This window comes from Bubalus kerabau, chromosome 16 (genome assembly GCF_029407905.1).
Source record: "Bubalus kerabau isolate K-KA32 ecotype Philippines breed swamp buffalo chromosome 16, PCC_UOA_SB_1v2, whole genome shotgun sequence".
NCBI classification, from domain to species: Eukaryota; Metazoa; Chordata; class Mammalia; order Artiodactyla; family Bovidae; genus Bubalus; species Bubalus kerabau.
Window position 1 is genome coordinate 62,168,144 of NC_073639.1, and position 26,536 is coordinate 62,194,679.

General features: G+C 44.3%; 1 protein-coding gene across 8 annotated transcripts in view; it reads right to left on the reverse strand.

Annotated features, from left to right (window-relative positions):
- Positions 1–26,536, reverse strand: part of FBXW8 (F-box and WD repeat domain containing 8) — a 118,455-nt gene that overhangs the window by 19,825 nt on the left and 72,094 nt on the right. For all 8 annotated transcript variants that reach the window (XR_008703627.1, XR_008703628.1, XM_055550788.1 and 5 more), the window contains exons 6-7: positions 21,033–21,229; positions 17,910–18,116 (exon numbers count right to left, since the gene is read on the reverse strand). Coding sequence is in view for 6 of the 8 variants with exons in the window: in XM_055550788.1 (XP_055406763.1) it covers positions 17,910–18,116; positions 21,033–21,229 (404 nt within the window). In the remaining 2 variants the exon portion in view is untranslated. The remainder of the gene's footprint in view (positions 1–17,909; positions 18,117–21,032; positions 21,230–26,536) is intronic.

Genomic DNA, 26,536 nt, shown 5'->3' on the forward strand with positions numbered 1-26,536 from the left:
TTTTGGCAATCCACTCCAGTACTATTGCCTGGAAAATCCCATGGACAGAGGAGCCTGGTAGGCTACAGTCCATGGGGTCGCAAAGAGTCGGACACGACTGAGCAACTTTCCTTTTTTCCATCTTAGAGATCTTAAAGTATTTCTACAAACCCTACTCTTAAAATCCTAACTTTCATTTCTGTCAATTACTTAATTTCTCTGAAATTTCAAAAAAAAATTTTTTCTGATTGCAAACATAATATATAACAAGTTCTAACACAACAAAATCATGTAACAAAAACTTGTAACCTTCTGCATATCCATCTCTCAAAAAGAGCCACTTTAACAGTTCAGTGTATACAGCTGTCCCTCGGTATCCATGGGGGTTGAGACTCCCGGATACCAAAATCTGCCCACACTTAGATAAAATGGTGTAGTGTCTGCATGTAACTTACATTTTCTCATCTACTTTAAGCCCATCTGTGTATTACTTACACAACTAACACAATGTAAATGCTGGGTATATAGTTGCTGGTGCTCAGCAAATTCAAGTTTTGCCATTTGGAACTTTCTAGAATATCTTTTTAAATATTTTCAACCTGGGATTGGTTGAATCTGTGGATTCGGAACCTGTCTAGCTGACTGGGTGCTGCTAGACTTTTTCTATACCCATGTCTGTCTTGTCTGTTGCTCCCTTTCTCTCACTCTCTGTGTGTATCAAATTGTTCTTTTCTTCAATGGGATTATTGTTCTGTGACTTGTTTTTCCTACTAAATAACATGAGAGATCTTTCTTTATCAGTACCTATTAATAAGTGGATCTTTTCCTTTTTAAAGGTTGCATAGAATTTGTCATGAATATATAATTCCATATTGGTGGATATCTGAGTTGTTTCTAATTTTTTTAGACAAAGTAAATAACAATTACCCTTAATTTGTAATTCTTTCTGCAGTCAGTCAACAAATGTTGATGACTCTGCCTCGTGCAGCAGGCACTGGAATGAACAGGGAGGGTGGGTGATGTGCAGGAGCCTTGGCGGGCTGCCCGCTGAAACAATCCACCTCTTCACCAGCTAGCTTGCGGCCACCAGCTGTCCCACTCCTCTGTCTGTGGGACTCACTTCTCTGAGGAGACCCACCTTTCCACCATGTCCTAGAAGGTGGTGATGTCACAGGAGGGGCAGCAGTACAGTCAGGACGGAGGTGGCAGCCACAGGCCCAACACTGGGGAAACCTCAGGCAACACCCTGGTGCAGGCAAACCCTGGTCCTCCCAGGTGTAACCCAGACCAGCTAGTGTATCTAGCTCTGGCTTTCCAACCAGACCCTGAAGGAAAGGGATGAGAAATGGCTCTGTCCCTGCAGTGGAGTGAGCTCAAGGCAGGTCAACTACACTCAGTAAGACCTGGGTTTAGCTGCAAACATTTCTGAAATCTGGGACTGCTATTCCCCTCGTTATGAAACAGGAACCATTTGTGTACAGAAACAGTTCTGAAGAGATTACAGAGCCTTGCAGTCCCAGACTTGTGGTCACACGCTAATGACTGAAGAAAGGAACTCCATTTGTACTTTAAGTTTACCAAAAACAGTCAGTCTTCCTCAAACTACTCTACGTCATCTGTCAAAGGCATGACACCACCACCAACGTCACCCTAAGCAGCAGGCTCACCTCCTCCAGACCCTGTTCAGTTGTGCCCAACTTTTTGCAACCCCATGGACTGTATGTAGCCCACCAGGCTCCTCGGTCCAGGGGATTTCCCAGGCAAGAATACTGGAATGGGTTGCCATTTCCTCCTCCAGGGGAGCTTCTCAAGTGGTGGATTCTTTACCACTTGAGCCACCTGGGAAGCCCTACCACAGTCTCGTACACAAGAAATACTCATATAGGGCTTGTCTGCCTTTCCAAAGAGGTGAGGAGTGGTCAGAAGGCTTCCTTACATGTCTATAGCTTTTTAAAAAGTGTGAAATAAAGACACTTTGTCTGCCACCATCTTAAAAAGGAGAAGCGACAGAGAGGAAAGGTGAGATGCTGTGCTGGACTGCAGCAAAGTGAAAGACAAAAGTCACAGGGAGAAGACCTGATCGCCATTCGTGGAGATGACAGAGTCTACCTACTTTTTTTCCTGATCTCTAACAACTCTCCTCCGTCACCACCATATATAGTCTTCTGAGGGAAAGTCATGATTAAGAAGCCAAATTCTAGAAAGCAGAGCCTCATGCTCTCTTCTCTTCCATCCCAATCAAGCTTATCTTGTATTCTCTTTGAGCCCTTAGCAGAGTTTAGCCCTCCTATCAGTGCTGAAGGTATCTACCATCTATGCAGCCCACCCCATCCAGTGTTCCCAAGGTGCCATCTAGAACTGTGCATTTGCTTCCTCTGACTTTTCCCCAGACCCGTGGTTCTCAAACGCTGGAGGGCAAGAGGGTCACTGAGGAGACTGACTTTACAGAGCAGCCAAAGCTCTGTTACGAAGCGCCAGGCCACACGCTGTTAACACTGTCCTAAAGTTCCTTGGGGCAACAATCCTATCATTTATTCCTGCAGCACTGACGAAGGACCCAGCAAGTGCCAGGTACTCTGTAAGTGCCCGCACATTAACTCCATGATTATCAGGCAAACCCAGGGCTTAGCACGGTCTGCGTGTCTGCTCAGTCGCTCAGCTGTGTCCAACTCTTTGCGACCCTATGGATTGCAGCCCACCAGGCGCCTCTGTCCATGGGGATTCTCCAGGCAAAAATACTGCAGTGGGTTGCCATCTCCTCCTCCAGGGGATCTTCCCAACTCAGGGATCGAACCCGTATCTTCTGCATTGGCACGTGGATTCTTTATCACTGAGCCACCTGGGAAGCTCTACCATGGTCTGGTACACAATAAATACTCAGATAGGCCTTGTTTGGCCTAACATATTCCCCCATCCCTGCATGTCTAATCTTGTTGCCAGCTTGCACAAAGGAACCACTTCACTGTGCTCAAAACAGAAGGTTCCATAGCTCTCTCTCCACCATATCTAGGTTCTAGAACCCCCACGCTGTACCCAGGCCCCAGGTTCCACCTCTGACAACACGGCACGCTACAGTGTCTGGAAAACCATCCTGTTTCAAACACTGAAGATGGCTGGTTAAGATTCAATCTATTAAACATTCTTCAAACGTCCTGTTTAACTACAAAATCTGAGAAATTCCAAGGAGCCAGAGACAGAGAGAGCACAATAAGCAGAAGGGGAGGCAGCACCCAGGTCAAGGGCTGCTCTGGGGAACGCCTGCCGGGGTCAGGAGCCTGGAAAACACGGGGAATGGGCACAGTCTCCAGCCAGAGCCAGGTGGAGCCAGCACTGTGGAGTCTGCCTGAATCTGGGGCCCTTGGACAGTGATGTACACTTGGCAAAAGGTGAGCCAGGAGCAAAACTCTATCCACTGGTAAACAGAGCCTCCTGCAGGTTCAGCTCAGGATGGAAACTGCTTGCCCTTGGGCCTGCAACCCTCACACAGGCTGGGGGTTTGAAGTCATATGACCTGCAGGGCCAAAAGACTCCAGGGCTAGTAATTAAAGTATTTTCATGTCGGTAACATGGTTCCTGGTAGCTGGCAGAATCCTGACAGGAGGGAGACCCTCTCAACCCAGGTCCAGCAGGAGATCTACAACTTGAGATCAGCCAAGTATGAGTTCACAATTCTTAAAAATAAAAAAAAATTATTTTTCCTAGAGAAGGAAATGGCAACCCACTCCAGTATTCTTGCATAGGAAATACAAAACCGAGGAGCTTGGCGAACTACAGTCCACGGGGTTGTAAAGACTCAGACGCAACTGGGCACACACACATGTACGTGGCAAAAGCACATCCTGAAACGTCTATTAAGACAAGTGTCAAATCAACTGTACTTCAATTAAAAAAAAAGAACAGGAAAGGAAAATTTTTTTTTTCCCAAGACAGAAACAACTCTTTATAAGTGAGAGACATAAACCTGAAGAATCAGGCTTCCAAGGACATCAGATGTTTATCAGATGAAGAAAAATATGCATGCTGGAAATGTTTACAGAAATAAAAGAGAGTGGGGGTCAAAGCGGCAAGTTTGATTAAGTAGCTTTGAAAAGCAAAACAACTTTCTAGAAATTTAAAAAAAAAAATCAATGGATGAGTTAAACAAGTAATTAAGAGTTCAAGAGAGAATTTGTGAACTAGAAGACAGATGAAGAAATTATTCAGGATGCAACAGATAGATACGGAGATGGAAAAGATGAGTGGGTAGGGGAGGGCAGAGAAGGGAAAGCAGTTTCGTCTAACACACATCTAACCTGAGTTCAAGACAGAATAGAGAGAATGAGGGAGGGCAAATTTCAACAAGTCAATGGCTGAGAACTTTCTGCAACTGAAAGCAAAGAAGTGCCAGAAAATCCCTAACAGGGAGAACAAAACTAAATCCACACCTAGAAACAGTAGAGAGAAACCACAGAAAATTAAAGACAAGGAAAAAGCAGCCAAAAGAAGAGAGAGAGTCCTAAGTGGGACTGGAAATTAAACAACCTCTCAGTTAACATCAGTGGAAGTCAAAACTAATCATCTCTTCAGACGAGATCGGGCGCGTTCAGGGTGGTACGGCCGTAGACAAATTAATCATCCCTTCAAAGGTCTGAGAGAAAACACCTATCCATCCTGGAATGACAAAGGACTGGTGAAACCACCTTTCAAGAAGAAGTATGAAATAAAGATGCTTTGGGATAAAAACAGAGAGAGCACTTGTGGTCACGAGATCTTCAATGAAAAATATACTTTTGAAAGGTGTAAAATCATTCCAGAAGAAAAGGTCTAAAATGCCAGGAGGTGCAGTGAGCAAAGAATAAGGTAAATGTGCATGGAAGTCCATGAGTGTTGACTATACACCACCACCACAATTCTGATTTGGGGTTAAATAAACAGAACGAACTCCATCTAGTCCTTATTATTCCAAACAGTCAAGTGCCATGCATCAGGGCAATGTACCAGGAGCACAAAGATGCCAGGTGCGTGGGGGACCTCCAGAAATGTGGTCTGGTGTCTTGGATACCTGTATGGTTGTATTTGGCACACAGGATGGACTTGTGCACTTCTGATGAAAGAATGAGGAACTGCTGCACATTTCTGCATGTGTTGATTATAGGCAAATGATACACTGGCCTTACATTAAAGATATGCGCCACAAATACAAATGAACACAGTAAACCAAACTGCCTTCCACCAACAGCAACATATTTAGCTGGTTTGTAAGTGGGAGGTACAGTTTCATCTAAGTGGGAGGTACAGTTTCATGTAAGTGGGAGGTACAGTTTCATTCAATACAGATCTTAAAGTATAAGACTAGTAATGCTCACTTAAAAAAAAAAAGATACAAAAGAAAAAGACCTTTCACTTTTGGGGCAGAATTTACTCATGTGAACAACTCAGGTTGATCTCCTGACCTGACATAAATATGACCCATAGAAACGTGGTCAAAAATTTTACTACAAAAAATGCAGGGTCTGCTTATCGATGTTCACATACTAAGCTAAGTGAATCGCCTCTATAAATCCACAGATGAGCTAAGATTTAAAAAAAAAAAAAAACGATGAGAAAGACAGACAATTGGGCTGGGAGGGCAAGCCGGTGAGAAAAGAGTAAATCATACGCAAAACAGCCAATAAAAAAATAAAGAAGCAGTTAATATACATGAATAATGGATGTCTGATTTAAAAGCAGTTTACTCCGATATGATGTAATTTTTGACAATCAGCCAGAGAGACTATTTTGTAAGTCCCTGCCAGAGATAAGTCAGCACGCGAGGCCTGGAAAGGCGGCATATCTGTGAACATGTGGAAAATGACTTTCACGACCACCCCAAAGGTGACTCTGCTGGCAGACAAAAGCTTGCCTCTCAGGTGCTTTCAGCAGCGGTGAGCACAAGCTGCCGAGCCGAAGAAATGGACCCCTGACACGAGCACAGATCCCTCGGCCGCAGCAGCCCCGCGACAATCTCCATGACGTGCTTCTGGCACAGTCCACCCTCAAACGGCGCACAAAGGGAGCAGTAGCCCGGGCTGCTTTCATGTTTAAGTTTTAATTGGAGTGACAAGCCCACGAGGCCAAGATATCTCAGGGATGGGACGGTGCTGCTGAGCGGCGCCAGGCGCTGGGTAGGCAAGGCCCGCGTGTGCGCCCCACCACCACGCGCCAATGCACCTGCAACCCCTGCTGTTCCAGGACTGGACTCTGCCCGGGAAGGCACTGCCAGTCGCCACAGACCGTGCCAAACGTAGGGCTTTGTGATGTAGGCAGATGTATACAAAGGGCCAGAGCGAGGCCAAGCCGACACCTATTGTGACCTAAGCCTGAAAAGAACTCAGAGAGCAAGAGCATGCTCGGGTGACAATGCAGGCCAGCCTGTGGCCAATCTCTCCCCATCCCCCTACATCCACAGATGCTGGAAACAATTAAGGAAGGCAGGTGAACTCTGTGGACGGAGCCGAGAACGGCTCTCCGCTCTGCTTCAGGGATCTGTGTAGACAATCTATGTCCTTGTGCTAGAAGAGGATGAAGAGCTATGACTAGCAAAACAACGGGTCAGTGGGAACCTGAAATGAACAGGAGATGTTCACTGTCAGAGCATTCAGTGCAGTGAGGAGACTGTAACTGTTATGCAAGCGTGTAACTCAAAGCTGAAAATCCTCACATCCTTTCATGCACCCAACAGGCCTCATCATAATGAAGAGTGTGCATGCCCAGTTTCAGAGCACTTCACATGTAGCTAATCACAGCCCTGTGAGAAAGAAGGTTATCATTAAATCTGTGCTTGTAGAGGGAGGGAAACCTAGGCTGCAGACTACAAAATGAAGGCTTCAAAATTCAAGACAACTTGGACATTACTTTTTAACTGGGAAGAGTGCAAGTGAGATGGCAGCGGTGTAACAGCACTGTGAACCTGTAGATTCACACTGTATATGAAGGTCCGCACAGTTTGTGGCTTGGGCATCAATTTTCGACTGGCCTGGCAACTCCTCGTTTGGCCCCAAGTTGAGGCTGAACAAAGGCTTACAAGCAGGTAGACTGGCAGAAGGTGGCTACAGTCAGCTGACGGAGGAGCATGAACAACTGCACTGAACTTCTGGGGCCTTTGATGGAGGGCGCATAGTCCGCCCCAGCTCCCTTCACACCCTTAAGATCTAACAACCTTTCAACGACACCGTATGGTCCATGTTGGTGTCAGCACAAACGTGCTCAGCAGGGTCTTGTACATAAAGACAAATATTAGCTGTTAACAATCATCGTGATCGTCTTTTCACACAAATCCTGTCAGAATATCATTCCATTTGGTTCTCACAACCAGTAAAGGAAGACTAACATTACCGTACACATTTTGTGCATAAAGAAATTGAGCCTTAAAGTAGCTTAAATATTAGCAACTTGCCCCAAATGACACAGGTAACAGCAGCCCAGGATGCACGAGGCAGAGCCCAACTCATCTCATTTCCAGGTCAGTGTTTGCCTGACCATATGGCCCCATATGACAAGGTTTTTCCTTTTCCTGCAAAAATGGTCATAAATAATGGCTGACAGTTACAGTGTCCTCTATGTCCCAATACTGGGACAGTGCAGTCACTCACCCCACCTGATCCCCACAATTCCATAAGGGGGGTACCGCGATTTTACTCACTTTATATATGTGGAAGCGGAGGTGTACAGAGGTCAAGTCACTTACACAGTGAAGTTCTGAAACTTGAATTCACGGCCAGGTGGGAGGACCTCTAAGCTCATCATCCTAAACCTCCACCTCAGGGTGCTCAAAATGCGACCCCCGGACTAGCAGCATCAGCAGCACAGGGCAGAGCCTCAGGCACTCCCCCACCCCCGGACTCATTGAGTCAGAAGCCTGAGGGGTGCAGGCCCAAGATCTGTATTTTTCTGAGATTCATTGGTGTTTGAGAACCCCTGCCCTACACCAACCCTGCTTCTCTAGCCAAAAAGACTTTCCGACCTTAAAGCAGTGGTGCTCAGCTCTAAATCCTCACTCCCTGCCTCCCAGGGGGCGGCCGTCTGGTTAAGACAGTGCTGGGCTGGGCAGTGACAACACGGCAGCGTGAGACGCAGGGCCTGTGCACCTAAGGGTCGGAAGGGGAGGCGCTCACTGCGAGCCAGCACCGCGAGTAAGGCGGCTTCTCAGAGGGGACACTGGGTGGACTCCCTGAGAGGACATGAGCAGACAGGAGGGAAGACACAGCATCCTCCGCACTGCACATGCCTGGCTGGAGCAAGGGGCCCCCTTTGGAGGTGTGGAGAACAGGAGCCAAGGCCAGGCAGAAGGTGGGCACCAGGGCCTCGTCTACACTCCTCAGCACGCAGCCACTGCTCTGACAAAACCAAAGGGACCACGAGGAGGGGCACTGACAGGTGGTACAGGAGCCCAAAGGCCAGGAAAGGGCAGAGGTGGGTGAGGGAGGGGGCTAGGGAAGAAGTATTCTCACGTCACTTTCAACATATATTTTACAACTTGTGAACGGGAGATAAGAGTTCACACCCTAAGAAAACAGTGCAGAGAAGCCGCCAGGGGAAGAGGTGGAGCCTGGGCCAGAGGGTCTGAGGCTAGAGGCTAGGAGCCAAAGAAACCCGTGCATCGAATCCGGTCCCCATCCAGGCTGTCAGTTCCGCATCTGCAGCGGGGAGGTGAGCCGAGGCTGGAACCAGGTGACGGCAGAGCTGCTTCCTGCACGTGGCAGAGATGGCCTCACTGAGAACCTCCCGAGGCCCTTCATCTGGAATGTGACCGCTTACATCGAGGCCCTTCATCTGGAATGTGACCGCTTACATGTAGACTCAGCTGGGGTTTCCTTTGTCCATCTACAGAACCAGATTTACCCTGTAAATTAGTAACACACTGGGAGAGCAACTTTGTGTCCATTAGAAGAATGCATCTGCAACTCAATAATTGATAGGTTAATTATAAACCCACTCTCTAACACAGTGCCTTATAGACTGAAGTGCTGGGCAAATTAATAAATCATATTCATCTATGTACTGAATAAAAAGCAAAAGCCCTCCACTTTGTAATATTTTCGTGAGTCTAGTTTAAGCTGCCATGTGAACCTGAAAACAGTAAAACCCCTTAAATATTCTGAAATTCAAACCCACTCAGGCCGTTTTCTGTGTGCCCTCTTCTCCTGCCCTTGACCAAACCAACACCATTTGTCTCAACTGTCCGGACGTATGTACATGGAAAGTCTGCGGCCTATTGTACAATGTTACTGTTCCTGTTGTAGGGGAAAGGCAAACATTTCTGACAGGCCCCCTTGATCTTCATTAATTGGAAAAACAAGCTGATTTCTAACCCTAACAAACCTTGTTGCTCCTCATCGATCAGGAAGAAACGAAAGCCACATGTACTGAGAAGTTGACATAAATGCAAGATAACTCCAAGTTCACTCTCTCCCATGGCTGTGGAATGATAAACCAGGACTCCATGTAAATAATCAAGAAAGCCATTAGAAAAATTAGGCCCTAAATAAAACTCTAAGTTTTATTTCAAAAGACAAATGAGAAAAAAGGAAATGATCATCACATTTCAACTCTTAATTCAAAAGACAAATGAGAAAAAAGGAAATGATCATCACATATGTCACCGTAATGATCTTCTGAACATGCTCAGTGATTCGAGAATACAGATCAATGTTTTTTTAGAAATCAGAAAATGGTAAGAATGTCACAGATAAACAAAACGATGCCAGCGTGAGTGAAGGCAGAAGACACTTGAGACACAGTGCCAGTCCTCTTGGACAAGGCTCCACATCTCAACGCGATGGTTCACAAGGTGACTCAGCACACGCATTACCTTCCCGCGCTCGTCCTGCCAGAGACCAGGCTCCCTGGCCCGCCCTACTCTACACGCCTGCTCTCAGAACAGCTCTTGGGAAAATGAATCCTGTGATGAACACGGACTGCTGGGACTGCAGACGTGGCTTCAGTATCACTCCCACACCCGCCCACCCCACCGGTATTCCAGCCCACCTGGACCACCCCAGCGCCCGGAAACCCTCCTCCAGGCCTGATGCCTCTGCACTGGTCCCCTCGCCCAGGCTTTCCTGATGAACTCTTACCCAAAGCTGGTGGGGGTGGGGAGGCGGAAGCGGAGTCTGAACAGGTACTGAGCACCAGCCATAACCACACTACCTGCTCTCCCCAGGTATTCTCCCATTTCCAAATGGGAAGCCTGAGGCACTTAAGCAACTTGCCTAAGGCTTATATGACTCTAAAACCCTTGCTCCGTCCCCAGTGGTTATACCACTGCCTGACTTAGCTGAAAATACTTTTCCCTATATTCACTTTTAGTAACTTCCTCACACTCTCCCTGGAGTGGTTCCGGACCGCTAGAGATCCTAAAGCATTCTCAGCTTCTACAAGTGGCAGCTTTCCAAAAACAGGTTTTGCAGAATTACCCACTACGGGTGTAGAGAATCCGAGAGGTGGTCAGGTCCTCATAGGTCTCTAACTCAGAGATGGGTCTTGAGAAGCCCTGGGGCTCTACAGAGGCATTTCAAGGTTTTCACAAAGATGTGAAAACTATTGATTTTTAACAATATACTAACAATTATGCCAATTACTGATATATTTTGATATTAAAACATGTACAAAATGCATATGAATGTTCAATCCTCATCTATGTCTTCATCTATGCAATTTTCTATAATTACTCTGGAATCCAGCAAATACACTGTGAAGGTCTCCCTATGACCTCATGTCCATCTCAACATGGAGAAAACCATCTCTGCATCTGCCACGCTGCTGTTAAAGCCCACAAGACGGTGAGCCCCGAGGCAGACGTCATGTTTTGAGACATCACTGTTTCCAGCACAATCAGAAATCCAGCATGTAGTATGTGTTCAGTGAGCAGTGGTTAATGACAGCATCCTGAGCAACAGAAGCAGGACCTTTGGCAACATCACTAAAAATCCAGAAAATGGGTCTCCGCGTGCTATTTTCTTAAACTTCTCCAAGAAGAAAGTAAATAAATATGAAAAATAGTAAAGGTTTAAGGAGAAAGTAAAGAGGAAATGAGACATTTATTTACTTTGTGAACTTTAAATTTCAAATTAGCCATCCTGCTGGTAAAACACTGGTTTTAGTTCTCTTCTGGAATGGAACCTTGGACAAAAAGGGAGACAGATTCCACATGCTAGTGTAGGTACGGAGAACGGAGCCAGGATCCATGAGCACTGCGATGGATACCAAGGGCTCTCCCAGACAGGTATTTCAACCTGTGATGTGGGCAATAACCAATCCAGAGTCTTTTCAGGTCTGTGTATGGGGAATGATTATCTTAAGAGACATTAGCAATTGTTTCCCAGTGTGATGTAAGCTAAGGAGGCGCGCCAAGCCAGGGTCCTTGTCAAACACACCCAGCCTCCTGGATTACTTCACTCATGTCCCCTGATTAGGATGCATGTCACATGCTGCTTAATACAACCTGCTGCTGAATGCCAAGCGCATTAGGACTACATTAGGAAATATGTCCAAATACAAAGAATGACGCGAAGAGCTGGAAGTGGGTCTCTTCCTTGATGAGGCATGAGACTCAGAGTCAACATAATGCTCTTAAATGAGGCAATTCTATCTCCTAATCCTCCACCTCAGCAAGTAAAATTTAATTCAGGTAGCAAAAGAATTAATAAAGATGATATGGCATCATAAAAACATTTTCATGGATGAAAGTGTTTTTGACAGGTTCAGGAAATATGAGACATAAAAACAAATTTTAAGGGGCTGTTTGGGCACAGAGGGCTGCAACATGAAGAAGAGATGAGGCCAGAGGAAATGCTATTACACTTGTTTTCTTTTACAATCATATGCCACCCAGCAATGGATACCTTTAAGATCATTTATGCCACTGAAGTGACAACCAAAGAATGCAATGCCAAAACTTAGTCCGTTTTCATCTAAAACTAAAAGGACCTTCAAGCAGCTCACCACACATCTCCCTTGTCCAGCAAGACACAGGAACTGATGAAAAAGTACCAAACAAGTTCCTGCCCAATCATTCCTGCCAGCAATAAGCATGGCCTTTAGGAGATCCCATTAGAGACTGCATGCTCAGTCGTGTCCAACTCTTTGCAACCCCATAGACTGTAGCCTGCCAGGCTCCTCTGTCCATGGAATTCTCCAGGCAAGAATACTGGAGTGGGTTGCCATGCCCTCCTCCAGGGGATATTCCCGACCTAGGGATGGAACCCGCATCTCCTGCATTGGCAGGTGGATTCTTACCACTGAGTCACCTGGGAAGCCCTCTCATTAGAGTAGGGGGCCTCAGTCCACCGGATCTGACGACTGATGACTTGAGCTGGAGCTGATGTAACAATAATAGAAATAAAGTGCACAGTAAATGTAATGCATGTGAATCATCCCAAAACCAACCCTCCCACCCCAGTCCGTAGAAAAATTGTCTTCCACAAAACCAGTCCCTGGTGCCAAAAAGTCTGAGAACCACTGTGCTAGAAAAGTATCAGGACAGCAAGGGATTCCTTGACCCATTTCAGAAGCCCTCAGCTCCCCAGCAGCCCCCTAGGATGGATCAGCTCAACACGACTCCACAGGTGAAGGAAAAAGTTTAAACCACCTAACCACCTGAAGACCCGAGGAACGCGGGTGCTGGACAGAAACCGAAAAGTCCCATGTCCAGCCCCCCTCATTTTACAGCACAGAGACAGGGGAGTCTACAGTCTTGAGTAACCATGGGCTCCTCTCACGTGACAGCCAAGAAGCAGAGCAGAGCACAGAGCAGTGTGTGTTACAGTTCTTTCCGCCCCAATGGTGGTCTGACAGGGCTGTCAAGCCCACTGCACTGATCCCGCGTGAAGCCTGTGATTCTAGATGAGGTCACTCATCATCAAAGCAGAGTGCCACAAAATAATTTAAATGAGGGTCAGGACCAGACAGAGCCCTGTTTATTCCCTCTGGCTTCATTTTGTCTGTGACCTTTTTGCAAAGCCTGTTGAAAGGAAAGATGCTAAGGAACAGCGAGGAGAATGGGATGCACTGCCATCCACCACTTTCCAAGGAACACCTTCTACAGAGGGCAACAGTTACCAAACACTGAAGCCTCAGACCTCCTGACCCAGCAAGTCTTCACTCTGAGGAACTAACCCTACAAACACGTTCCCATGGATCACGTGTTGTTCGCAACAGCAAAAGGCTGGGAGCAGCTAACATCCACCAACGGGGTAAGGCAGCCCCTTAGGGGATGACTATAGAGTGCAGTATCACTAAATCACACACACACACACACACACACACACACACACACACACACACGAACTACCGGAAGTTCTTCATTATGTTACAAGAAATGATGAAATGATCTCCAAGACATTTTGTTGCAAGAAAATGCAAGATGCAGGACAAAAATAGTGTGTTTTACCATTTATATTTTTTAGAAAGAGGGATCGAGGATACCTTATGAGTAATTGGCTTACATACGCATAAAATGCCTCTGCAGGGATGTACAAGACACTGAGAGCACTGTCTCAGCGCCAGGAAGAGAACCTGGGTGGCAGGTCGAAAGGAGTGGGAGGAGTCATCCCACTGTACACCCTCCCTTTCGCATCTTTTGATTTCTCAATCAGGTAAATGCATTACCGAGTTAAAAAACACTCTTTTTTTCAAGGGTGTTTAAAGATCTGCTCTTTTAAGAAAGAATGAAAACAGATAATAGCCATTTTTCCATGACTTTACCTGGCCAAAGAAAAAGGTGGTAAACCCAGGCATGGCCTCTAATTTTGGCCTCTGAAATCCAGAAATCTGAGGATCCCTATGCCACGGGCAAACCAAGATGTAGCTGACCACTAACGTTTTCTCTGGTCTTTCCTACCAGAGCTGGACATGGCTGAGCCAGCTGTAATCACATGTGTTTCCTTAGATTAAATACATCAGTTTCTCCTAAGTCACTTGGCTTCATTTCCTTATACAACTCTGTTTACTAGCCTAGTAACCTAAGCACCAGACTACTGAGACCTGTGCACAGTGCTGCTTTAATTTTCCAATGCTGAAACATGACTGGTGTCCTGTAACTCTCTGTGATGAATACGTGACAGGTTGGCTAGCAGGCATGTGAATGGATGAGTCTGAACCATTATTACTATGCTTAGACAGCTGTGGTACCTAAATAATGCTAATGTGATCATCAGATGGTACAAGGATATTCTCCGAGTAAACAAAAATAACACTACTGGAATACTCCTACAGGTCAGGGAAACTTCAGTTCCCGCCAAAAAATCGACATCAACATTTGGACTTCACATCTGCATTTATCACAGTCAATCAATAGTGGGCTCTAGCTGACCCCCAGTTTTGTATCTGATACAAATGAAGATACACTGAACTCTGTGTTCCCATAACGCCTTCATCTGAATCCTAGACATATGGCCAGAGGCAGACACAAATCCCCACGTGGACGCAGCTGCAGGCTCGCTCTACTGCTAACAGTCTCACACTAACCTGATAAAAAGTGCTGTTCACGTGCTGCCAGGCCAGAGACCAACAGGACCAAAGTGTGGAACTCACAAGCAAGGTGACTAGGAGGCCACACAGAAGACTTTGAGAATTACAACAGCGCATCGTGCAATGGCAGGATGCTCCCGAAACCTCAGAGCTACTGTGACACGGCTTAGCTCACACGGCAATGCTGACTTTTCTGAGGAAGCAGAAGACCCATTAACCATAATCAGATGGAAAGTTCCGCCTCTGCAAAAATAAGCAAAGCTTCACAGCAAAGGCTTGGCTTTCCTCACGTTCGAGTGGGTGGCGTTCATGTTGGAGAAACATCTTAATGCAGAGTTCTCATCAGCGCTACTAACAACCCAGCCACCCACCCAAGGGTATGAAAGTTTGCTGGTGTACTCACAAAACCTCTGGATAACTAAATGCCACTGCCAGATTTCAGAGAGGTGCTTAAACACATTCTTGTAGCAAATTTACTTCTACTCTTAAAACGCCAACGAAAAACACCCACTAACAAGTGACAGACATAATTTTCTTTGCTCCAAAATCACTGCGGATGGTGACTGCAGCCATGAAATTAAAAGACGCTTGCTCCTCAGAAGAAAAGCTATGACCAACCTAGACAGCATACTAAAAAGGAGAGACATCACTTTGCCGACAAAGGTCCATCTAGTCAAAGCGGTGGTTTTTCCAGGAGTCACGAATGAATGTGAGAGTTGGATCATAGATAAGGCTGAGCACCGAAGAATTGATGCTTTCGAACTGTGGTGCTGCAGAAGACTCTTGAGAGTTCCTTGGACTGCAAGGAGGTCAAAGCAGTCAATCCTAAAGGAAATCAACCCTGAATATTCATTGGAAGGGCTGATGCTGAAGCTGAAGCTCCAATACTTTGGGCACCTGATGAGAAAAGCCGACTCATTGGAAAAGACCCTGATGCTGGGAAAAACTGAGGGCAAGAGGAGAAGGGGATGGCCAAGGATGAGATGGTTGGATGGCATCACTGACTCAATGGACGTGAGTTTGAGTAAGCTCCAGGAAAGAGTGAGGGACAGGGAAGCCTGGTGTGCTGCAGTCCATGGGGTCACAAAGAACCAGACAACGTCTTCGTAAGTGAACAACAAGTTATTAGAGGGAACAGGAACTTTTAAAAATGAATTTTTATCAAATTAACAAACAAATCAGCTAATTCTCATAATGTTTTTTAATTGGGTTGGAAAATTTGAGAGCCATCCAAAAAGGTGCCTACTTAGACCAATATCTAAAGGATGCTCCAAGTCTAATTTTGTGCTGAGCTATTTCTTTAACTAGGGCTTGGGTTCCCAGATGGCACAGTGGTAAAGAATCTGCATGCCAATGCAGGAGACAAAGGTTCAATCCCTGGGTTAGGAAGATCCCCCAAAGGAGGATATGGCAACCCACTCCAATATTCTTGCCTGGAAAATTCCATGGGCAGAGAAGTCTGGCAGGCTATGGTCCATGGGGTCACAAAGAGTTGGACAAGACTGAGCAACTGAGCACACACACATCCCTTTAACTGGTTTCTCAAATACATCTGTTTCTCAAATACATCTGACTACGACCGTATCTCTATAGAAAGAGATCCACTCAGACAAGTCAAAGAGAAATAGGACCTGTCAGCTGACATATTTATTAAAACTATGAAAGATTTAAACCAGGCTAGTATTAATTCAGGTATCACCTCACTACACTGAGAACTTGAGAAATAAGTGAGATAATCGATAAAAAATTAAGAAGCAAATAGTCTCTCTTCTTTCAACAAATGAGCTTGCCAGGGATGGGAAAAGAGTGTTTTCAAAGGCTGACAAAGGGAACTGCCTTAGGAAACCAACTGCTGTCCCTTTTCCCCCACTTTCCAGGAAGACAAAACACAGGAATTATATCATCACAGACTTTCCAGCTAAGATACGCTGAACAGGCTCCAGCAAAGCAGGCCAGCGTGAGCACAAAGGGATCCCTTCTTACAGTGAGATTACAATGAGTCTCATGTATTTTCAACCACTTTATCTGTCTTCCTGGTTGAAGAACATATAATAGGAATCCAAGTCATAAAACCACTGTGAACGCCTAGAGAAGTGAGATGTGACCTTCCAGGAGACTACACAGGAGAGACAAAATGTACAAACCACAACCAGAGGCTCAGCTCAGACTATGAGTGCGAGAAAGAACAGGAAGCACTCAGAGACTGTTAATTCTCTGACGCCAGGCACTACGGGTAAAGCTTTACACACATGTTTCTTTAATCCTAGAATTCTATGAGGTCAGTACTGTGATGGACTCCTTTTTACAAATGAGTTAACTGAGGCACAACGCAGGTTAAGCCACCCGTTTAGGTCACAGTGGAGCGGGTGGCAGGGCTGGAACTGGAACACAGACGGCCCGCATCCAGTCTAGCTCTCTCCCGGTTCAGAACACTGCTACATGGAAAGGGCTCTTTCCACAGGAAAACAACGATGTCAGAGGAGCTGCTGGCTCGGGGAAGTTCCTTCCCAGGGATTATACCACTGCCAGCAGGGTCAGGAGCCAGCAAATTGGAGGAAAATCAAAACAACACAAACCTTTATCCATAACTCTCCCCACTGATCCCACTGGAAGAGAGAGTTCTGTAAGTCAGTTTTAAGACTAAGTACTTGGCCCCCAGTCAGGATAGTAAAATACTAAGTAGTGCTAAAATCGAGTCACCATGCAAAGAATTTCAATTAAAAACCTGTCTCCTTGTTTCTGGCTCAAAGAGCATCAAGAGGCACTTTACACACTGCGGAAAAGGATGTAAATTCTGAGGCAACCTCATCAGAAGGCACTTTGGCAACGTTCAGCAACCTTCTGACCAAGCGGCATAAACGCTAGGAATTTATCCCGGAGATTTACAAGTTGCAGCGTGCACTGGAGCACTGTCTGTAACAGTGCACAGAGAGAGAAAGCAACCTCAGTGCCCACCGATGAGGAGACTGGTGAAGCAGACTGCTGTAGGCAGTGCTGGAATCCTAGGGGCAGGGAGCTGACACGGAATGCGCTCCAGGGTACACTACTGAATAAAACCTTGGGCACAGAACAGTATTACACTATGACCTCATTTCAAAGATATGCTCTTTTAGTGTATAAATGTACCCATCTGTGCATTAAAATTTTCTATATGGACATCTAAAAATTGTTGATAGTTTCTTCTATGGAGTAGGACTTGGGGAAGGGAAGAGAAAGGCAATTACTTACCACTTTATATCATTTTGAGCTACTTGAAATCTTTTTTAACCAGGCTGATACATATATATATATATATATATATATATATATATATATATATATCAATATATACCGCCTGAACACATCTTTTAAAAATATATCAGAGAGATTTAATTTTCAAATTGCCTCTTAAAAAATAAAATTCATGTTTTTTTGTTAAATCGTACATTTTGCTATTTTTGTACCTTGTTTCCTTCGTACACCCATCCCAGACTCTTCACACCAAAAGCAGCCTGGTTGGCGGAGACGTCCAGACACGTGACCGGCTGTCCGTAGACGTAATGGAGGGTTCTGGCAGAGTCTTCAGCTTTTAGCAGGTATACCAGATCTCCAGCGGTGGCCACTGCCACAGGGTACCTTTCAGTGTCTGGAACTATTTCGAGGTAGTCAACCTATTAAAGGATAAGGGTTGTTTAGTCCTTCAGGTTTCACCTACAATTCGTCCTGACTTGGTCAAAAATACACACTTCCTCCTGCATGTCAATGAGAAGATCAGCAACCCAACAGAAAAAGACAGGTCAAGGGCCGGTTCACAGGAAGTGAAACACAGTTCCTACACAAATGAAATGATACAAGAAACACAGCATACTCCTAATAAGAGAAATGCAAGGTGAAAATTCACCAAGATACCATTTTCACCGTGTCAGTAAAGATCAATTAGTCTATAAAGACACTGGGCTGGAAGTGGAGTGGCAGACAACCGTATCTGTGGATCCCACTTATGGTTGCTGGGATGTAGTCTGGCCCAACCTCTATGGAGGGAAATCCTGGAACATTTAACGCAAGCAAATGTGCGTGTGCTCTGATGCACCACATTTGATGATCCAGGAATTTATTTAAACATAACTCACATTTATGTGAAACAACTGTGTACAAGGGTATTTGCTGCAGCCCTATTTGGTCACAGCTAAGAACCAGAAAACCCAGAACATGCCTTACTAAGGGACTAATTAAACAACTTACAGTACACCGATGTACTGGAGTACCATGCCGTCATAGAAAAAAGCACAAAGACATTCTCTATAAACTCTTACAAACGGATCACTGCTGAGACAAACTTGGGGGGGAAAGCAAGGAAGCAAGGTAAGAGGACTTTACAGTGTGCCAAGGTGTATAAAAGTGGCAGAGGAAGCCTGTGACACACTTGGCTTGTACGTGCGTAAATCTAACAGTGGCCGCCTTCAGGGAGAGAAATGAGCTGTGGGACAGAGCAGAAGGGAGATTCTCACTGTAAACCGTATTGTGTCTTTTAAATTCTGAACCATGAGGTTACAATAACTATTCAAAAACCAGAGTTAGTTTTTATGTCTTCATAAGAAACTGAATAAATGACAAAATTCACTCAGTTCCAAATTAGCCAAAATTGTATTTTCACGTTTGGGCAAATACCATAAATGTGTTGCTGACAGTGTCTGAGTTACCTGCTTTCTCCCAGTTTCAACCTCATCCAGGGCAGGAAGGCCACAGGGAGCACGCGGACGGCACGCAGTCCTGCCGCTGCACTACCGCTGCCGCTTTCTCTGGTCGGCATGCACCGGAGGGGCTCCCTTTAAGAATAATTTGCTTTTCTAGATTCATAAGGGGCATGCTTGCCCCAGGGCCATTTACATCGGGTTTTCACCTCCCTGAATAAATTCTGAGAGGACAAAAGCAGAAGGTGAGCCACCTCTGTAATTATGAAAATCCACAGTCCCTGACAAGAAGCCAAGCGAGTTCAAAGGCCTGAATCCTGAGACCTGTCCAGAAGCACTTGAGAGTAAACATCTGGGTGACGCTGCTAATCCTCAGGACCGACGGTGTGAGTGGTGGCCCACATCCCCAGCCCAGCGCCCATCACAAAGGACAGCTGTTCCGGGCTGGCATTACAGACCCGGGAACACTGCCACTGTGACTCAGGAAGCCTATCTGAGGAAGACAAAGATGGCCCAGCCACCGGCCCGGAGGTGCCTTTTCCAGGGACGGCCCTCATCCAGGATGAGAAACAATGAACAGTGCTATGACACATGCCTCCAGCAGTGGCTGCTTGAGTCCTCTGTCCCCCATCCTAAATGTCACTTCTTGCTTTCCTAAAATCAACATCCTCAGTCTAGCTGTTAAATTTCACCTTCATGTTGGATTTCTGACAGATCAAGAGCTCAGACTGACTGTGACTGTGCCATTTGCTGGGAACGGGACACAACTTCACAAAGCTTCTGGTTGGTGCCAGCATGCCACCTGAGTGCCAAGGCTGGATTTGCACTTTCTGGAGGGACTCACATCTTAAGTAATTGTCTGAGTTCATATAATCATTGTTAATCTACAGAGTTCTTTAGGCAGAGGCCAAATAACAAGCACTATTTGGTTTTGAGAAGAAACAAAAATATGGTACTTTTGCATTTCTCTAATAAAACCCCAAGAGGAGAATACAGCACCAGGCATTTTGGGGAATGCTACCCCCAAACCAGACAGGCTTGTTGTTAACGGGACAAGCAGCTTACAGAGGTAAAGTAGTGACACCATGGCTTTTTAGTTATTCATGTCTAACAAGATTCCCACTGGGAGGAAAAGGGAAAGGAATAGGATTTGTTCCAGGTCAGGCCATCAATTTATTATTCAGTGTTGCCTTTTCTGTTCACTCTCCTACAGGTGCCAAAACCAAGTTCGCTTTAAACTAAACCCAAATTCAACATAAACAGGTTTCAGCTCTTCCTTCTTACCATCACATTGTCCCCCACCATACAAATGTAGAGGCTCGGGCACAGCTGAACTCAAAATCAGGCTCCATGTGATGAACTACTAAGGTGAGCTCAGTTTCACACATGGTGTTGAGGAACACGCCTACCTGATCAACAATGACTAAATCTATGCTCATTCAAGAATTACTCCTGATGCCAAGTGAGAAAACATTCAGATGGGAAAAGTGTAGGAGGGAAACCTTCTTTTCCACATGGCCTGCGATGTACCACTGCACTCATTTTCACTCATGTATCAGGCCAGATCCTGGTCTCAGATTCCCAGGGTGAACCTCCTGTTAATGTGAAGGAGGCTGAGGATGCCAGCGATGAGAAACTGCAGCCCCAGTGTCAGTCCTGGGGTGGAAATTACCACTTCTTATCTAGGGCAAGAGTCAATTCACCACTCTAAGTCTCTACTGACTTCTTGGTAAATGGAGGAAACAAAACTACCTACTTCACAAAGCTCCTGTGAGATTTATGGACAAAGAGCCACAGGAAGCCCTGCGTGGATGGGTGCTGTCAATATCATTTCTGTTTATATCAGACCCAGAGATTCTAAGAATGAAAAACAAAACAATCAGACTAAAAGCTCACCAGTTTCTGAACTTCAAATTCTGCAGCTATTTGCAAATTTCCCTCCTCGTTGGGGCATAACATTACAACATCAAAAGCAGAAGCTGTGGCAATTGTTGCATCTTCCTGGCTGAGGGCTAAAGCTTGTATTCTTGCATCATGCTCAAAGCGATGAATAGGATACTTTCCAGTCCTTAGATTCCAAATATTAAGAAATCCTACACAGAAAAAAATAATTCAGGAATCAAATTCACTTAGTATGCACAATTACAGAATAATCATGTAACATAAAATTAAAAAGATAAATAATAACTTGGTAAAAAATACTTGGATGACACATAACAACGGGTCAATTTCCTTAATATACAAAGAGTTTATATGATTCAATAAGGAAAAAAGCAACTGAAAAGTGAACAAAGGACCTAAGCATGTTATGCTGTTCACAGGAAAAGAAATACAACGACATACGGCATTTTAAAAAATATAAAAATTCACTCACAACTAGAAAAATACAAATTAAAACTACAATAGGATACTATTTTTCATCAACATTAAATTGACAAAAAAATTCATAAAACATTTGTTGCTGAGGATATGGGGAAACAGGCTTTTGCTAAACTGCTGTTAGGAATGTAAACTATTTCACCTAATTCTGGAGGCAATTTGAGAATATGTACCAAATTACACATGTATGTAGGATAGTCACTACAACATTTTTAACCATGTCAGGAGACTGGAAGCTATCTAAATGTTCACCAGTAAAGAAATTCTTAAATAAGAATTTAAGAATTTAAATACCTCATAGTTTGTACCTCCACTGTTTGGAGTTTAAATGAGCAATCAAAAGAGTCAGTCTTATATATGAAATGATCAACAAAATATACTGTTAAATGAAAAAAGTACAGCACAGAATACTGGCACAGCACACCATGTTACGTGTTTTAAAACTGTACACACACACACAATGTATACTTGGATTATCCCAGAAGGACACATAAAAAATTTAACACTGACTGACCTCTAAGGAAAGAAACCAGGGGAAAGAGACAAGAGTAAAAAAGAAATTTAGTGTACATCCTCTTGTATATAAAAAATTTTCTCCAAAATTATCTTTGCCAAAAAGATAAACTTTAAAAAAAAAACGGTTTTATGAGAGATCTAAGAAGAATTGTTTTTAGTTGCTAGGCCGTGTCCAACTCTTTTGTGACCCTATAGACTATAGTCCACCAGGCTCCTCTGTCCATGGGATTCTCCAGGCAAGAATACTGGAGTGGGTTGCCATATCCTTCTCCAGGGGATCTTCCCTACCCAGACTGAACTCGCGTCTCCTGCACTGGCAGGAAGATTCTTTACTACTGAGCTACCAGGGAACCCCTCTAAGAAGAATAGGAGGACATAATTGCTGAATAGTTTTAACATATGGAGTTCTTAACTTATGGAGTTCTTAACTTACTCTATTTGTCCTCTTGCACAACAAATAATTTTTTTCTAGTTTTGTCAAAATATAATGGACACATAACATTATATAAGCTTAAGGTGTACAACAGAATGATTTGATATACTGTGAAATGATTACCACAATAAGTTAACATCACCTCACATAGTTACAAATATCCTTTTCCTTATAATGAGAACTTTTAAGATCTACTCTCACAGTAACTTTCAAATATACAATATGGTATTATTAACTATGGGCTTTCCTGGTGGCTCAGTGGTAAAGAATCTGCCTGCCAATGCAGGAAACACAGGTTCTATCCCTGGGCTGGAAAGATCCCCTGGAGAAGGAAATGGCAACCCACTCTACCATTCCTATCTAGGAAATCCCTTGCACAGAGGAGCCTGGAGGGCTACAGCCCACGAGGGTGCAAGAGAGTCAGATATGACTGAGTGACTAAACACTAGTGACTATAGTCATCACTGCACATTACACCCTCAGAACTTGTAACTGGAAGTTTGTACCTTCTGTACCCACCTTAAATCAATTTCTCTACCCTGGCAGCCACAAGTCTGATCTCTGTTTCTTTGAAGTTTTTCTTGTTTTAATGATTCCACATATAAGTGTGATCATACAGTATTTGTTTTTTCTCTGACTTATTTCACTTAGCATAATGCCCCCAAGATCCATCCATATTGTTGCAAACAGCAGAGTTTCCTTCTTTTTTATGGCTCTATAGTGATCCCCTGTATACATATACCTCATTTTCTTTATTCATTCATCTGTCAGTGGACACTTAGACCGCTTCCATGTCTTGGCTATAGTGAGAAATGCTTCAGTGAACACAAGGGTGCTGGTATCTCTTCGACACAGTGATTTTGTTTCCTTCAGATGTATACCCAGAGTGGAATTGTTGGATCACATGGGAAGTGCTATTGTTAATTTTTTGAGAAACCTCCATACTGTTTTCCACAGTGGCTGCACCAATTTACATGCCCACCAACAGTGCACCAGGGTTCCCTATTATCCACATCCTCACAACCGATCTCTCTTGTCTTTTTTTATATATATAATTTATTTATTTTTGGCTGTGCTGGGTCTTTGTTGCTGCACAGGCTTTTCTCCAGTTGTGGCGAGCAGGGGCTACTCTCTAGTTGCGGCGCACAGGCTTCTCATTGTGGTAGCTTCTCTCGTTGCTGAGCACGGGCTCTAGGGCACGAGGGCTAAGCAGTTGCGGCTCATGGACTAATCGTTGTGGTTCCTGAGCTCCAGAGCACAGGCTCAATAGTTACAGTGCACAGGCTCAGCTGCTCCTCTGCATGAGGGATCTTCCTGGATCAGTGATCAAACCCATGTGCTCTGCATTGGCAGGCAAATTCTTTACCACTGAGCCACCAGGGGAGCCCATCTCGTCTTTGATTTACAGCCATGCTAAGAGATGAAGTAACATGAAACGCATTATTACTGAGGACTTGTTCCACGCCAGGCACTGACCTAGACGCTAGCAAGTTCTGAAAACAGCCGTTAACCTACATTCTAAGAAGTTCTTACAAATACTTTACAAACTTCCTCACCACTACCTTCTTCTAGCCATGGTTAGCAGAGGTGTTTTCTTTTGCAAAATCTAAAACACAAGCTTGACTTATCCCAGACTTGTTAAAAACGACGACTTAGGAAATTCCTTGATCATACTACATAACCTTCTCCCACCCCCTTGAATGCTGATGCCAGATGAATTCCTTTTACACACACTGGTCGTGTCTCCACCCTTCTCAAACTGTCTACAACGATGATATCCAAGTGTAGCCCCTGGACAAGCAGCATCAGTATCATTTGGGAGCTTATTAGAAATTCAGGTTCTTGGGCAGCAAACTCTGGGGATGTATGCCTAACTTTGAGAACGAACTGTCTGGAGAAACTTACACTTTTCTACAGAAATATAAACTTTCCTGTATTTCGAGTGCCACTTATTCTTTTCTTGTCAAATAATTTCTTTTTACCATTCCCATCCATGAAGCTACTTTCCCCCCACAAAGAAAATATGCAAGAAAATAATTACTTCCTGAAAATGACATGCTATTCAATACAGACAAAAGATAACTAACATGCATAGTTTTTAAGTCCTGAAAGAAGAAAACCAAATTCTAAATGAAACAAATATTTAAATAGATAACACAAAAATATTTCCTGACACATAAAGGCTATGAACATTCATATTGAAAGGGCACATGATATATCAGGGAATAAAGAGTTAATACCATAGAATTGTTAATATGATTATTACTCCAGGGACATTCTTGGTCTTCTCAATAAAAGGAATAATTCCTTAAAAAAAAAGAATCACTTTCTGGCTCATGCTGGATAATGCAGATGATCCGATATCAACTGATTTTACTTTTCAAAAATCACTGAAAATAACCGTACACAGAAAACACAGTATATGGTTGTCTGAGTTCAAACCCAGCTCCAATGTTTGCCTGCTGAAGGCCTTGGGCAAGTTACTCAAAGCTGAGAGTCTGTTTTCTCGTCTTAAAACTGAAAACATTACCTACTACCCAGGACTTCTGGGCAGATTAAAGGAGAAAACCACACAAAATCCTGGAGACAGAGCAATCGTTTTTAAATCTGGATGTTATCCTATATGGCCTGCCATGTCACACAGCATGGCTCAGTGGTAAAAAAAATCTACCTGCCAATGCAGGAAACATGGGTTTGTTCCTTAGGTTGTGAAGATCCCCTGGAGAAGGAAATGGCAATCCACTCTAGTATCATTGCCTGGAATATTCCATCAACAGAGGAGCCTGGTGGGCTACAGTCCATGGGGTCACAAAACAGGTGGACATGACTGGGCAACTGAACAATTTCTTCTCTACTGCCCATCCATAAGTCCAGTCCTATTTATTACAACTTCCTATTATCTAAAGCAGATAAAGCGCTCAATTTCCATCTTTCTGCAATCCCTCTTTCCATTTTCCTTTGTCTTGTACTTTGTCTTCTACATGTCAGCAAAACTGGAAAACTCAGCAGCAGCCACAGGACTGGAAAAGGTCAGTTTTCATTCCAATCCCAAAGAAAGGTAACACCAATGAATGTTCAAACTACCGTACAATTGTGCTCATTTCACATGCTAGCCAAGTAACCCTCAAAATCCTTCAAGCTAGGTTTCAGCAGTACATGCACTGAGAACTTCCAAATGGACAAGCTGGTTAGACAAGGCAGAGGAACCAGAGATCAAATTGCCAACACCTGTTGGATCATAGAGAAAGCAAGGGAATTCCAGAAAAACATCTACTTTTGTTTCACTGACTACGCTAAAGCCTTTGACTGTGTGGATAACAACAAACCGTGGGAAATTCTTAAAGAGATGGGAATAGACCACATTACTTGCCTCCTGGGAAACCTGTATGCATGTCAAGAAGCAACATTTGGAATCAGACATGGAACAACGAACTGGTTCAAAATTGGGAAAGGTACATCAAGGCTCTATATTGTCACCCTGCCTACTTACCTTATATGCAGGGCACATGTGAAATGCTGAGCTGGATAAATCACAGGCTGGAATCAAGATTGCTGGGAAGAATATCAACAACCCCAAATATTCAGATGATACCACTCTAATGGCAGAAAGCAAAGAGGAACTAAAGAGACTCTTGATGAGGGTGAAACAGGAGAGTGAAAAAACTGGCTTCAAACTCAACACTCAAAAAACGAAGATCATGGCATCTGGTCCCATCACTTCATGGCAAATAGAAAAAGTAGAAACAGTGACATATTTTATTTTCTTGGAATCCAAAATCACTGTGAATGGTGACTGCAGCCACAAAATTAAAAGACGCTTGCTCCTTGGATGAAAAGCTATGAGAAACCCAGACAGGCTATTAAAAAGCAGAGACATCACTTTGCCAACAAAAGTCCATCTAGTCAAAGCTATGGTTTTTTCAGGAGTAATGTACAGATGTGAGAGTTGAACCATAATAAGGCTGAGCACTGAAGAATTGATGCTTTTGAACTGTGGTGCTGGAGAAGACTCTTGAGAGTTCCTTGGACTGCAAGGAGATCAAATTAGTCATTTCTAAAGGAAATCAACCCT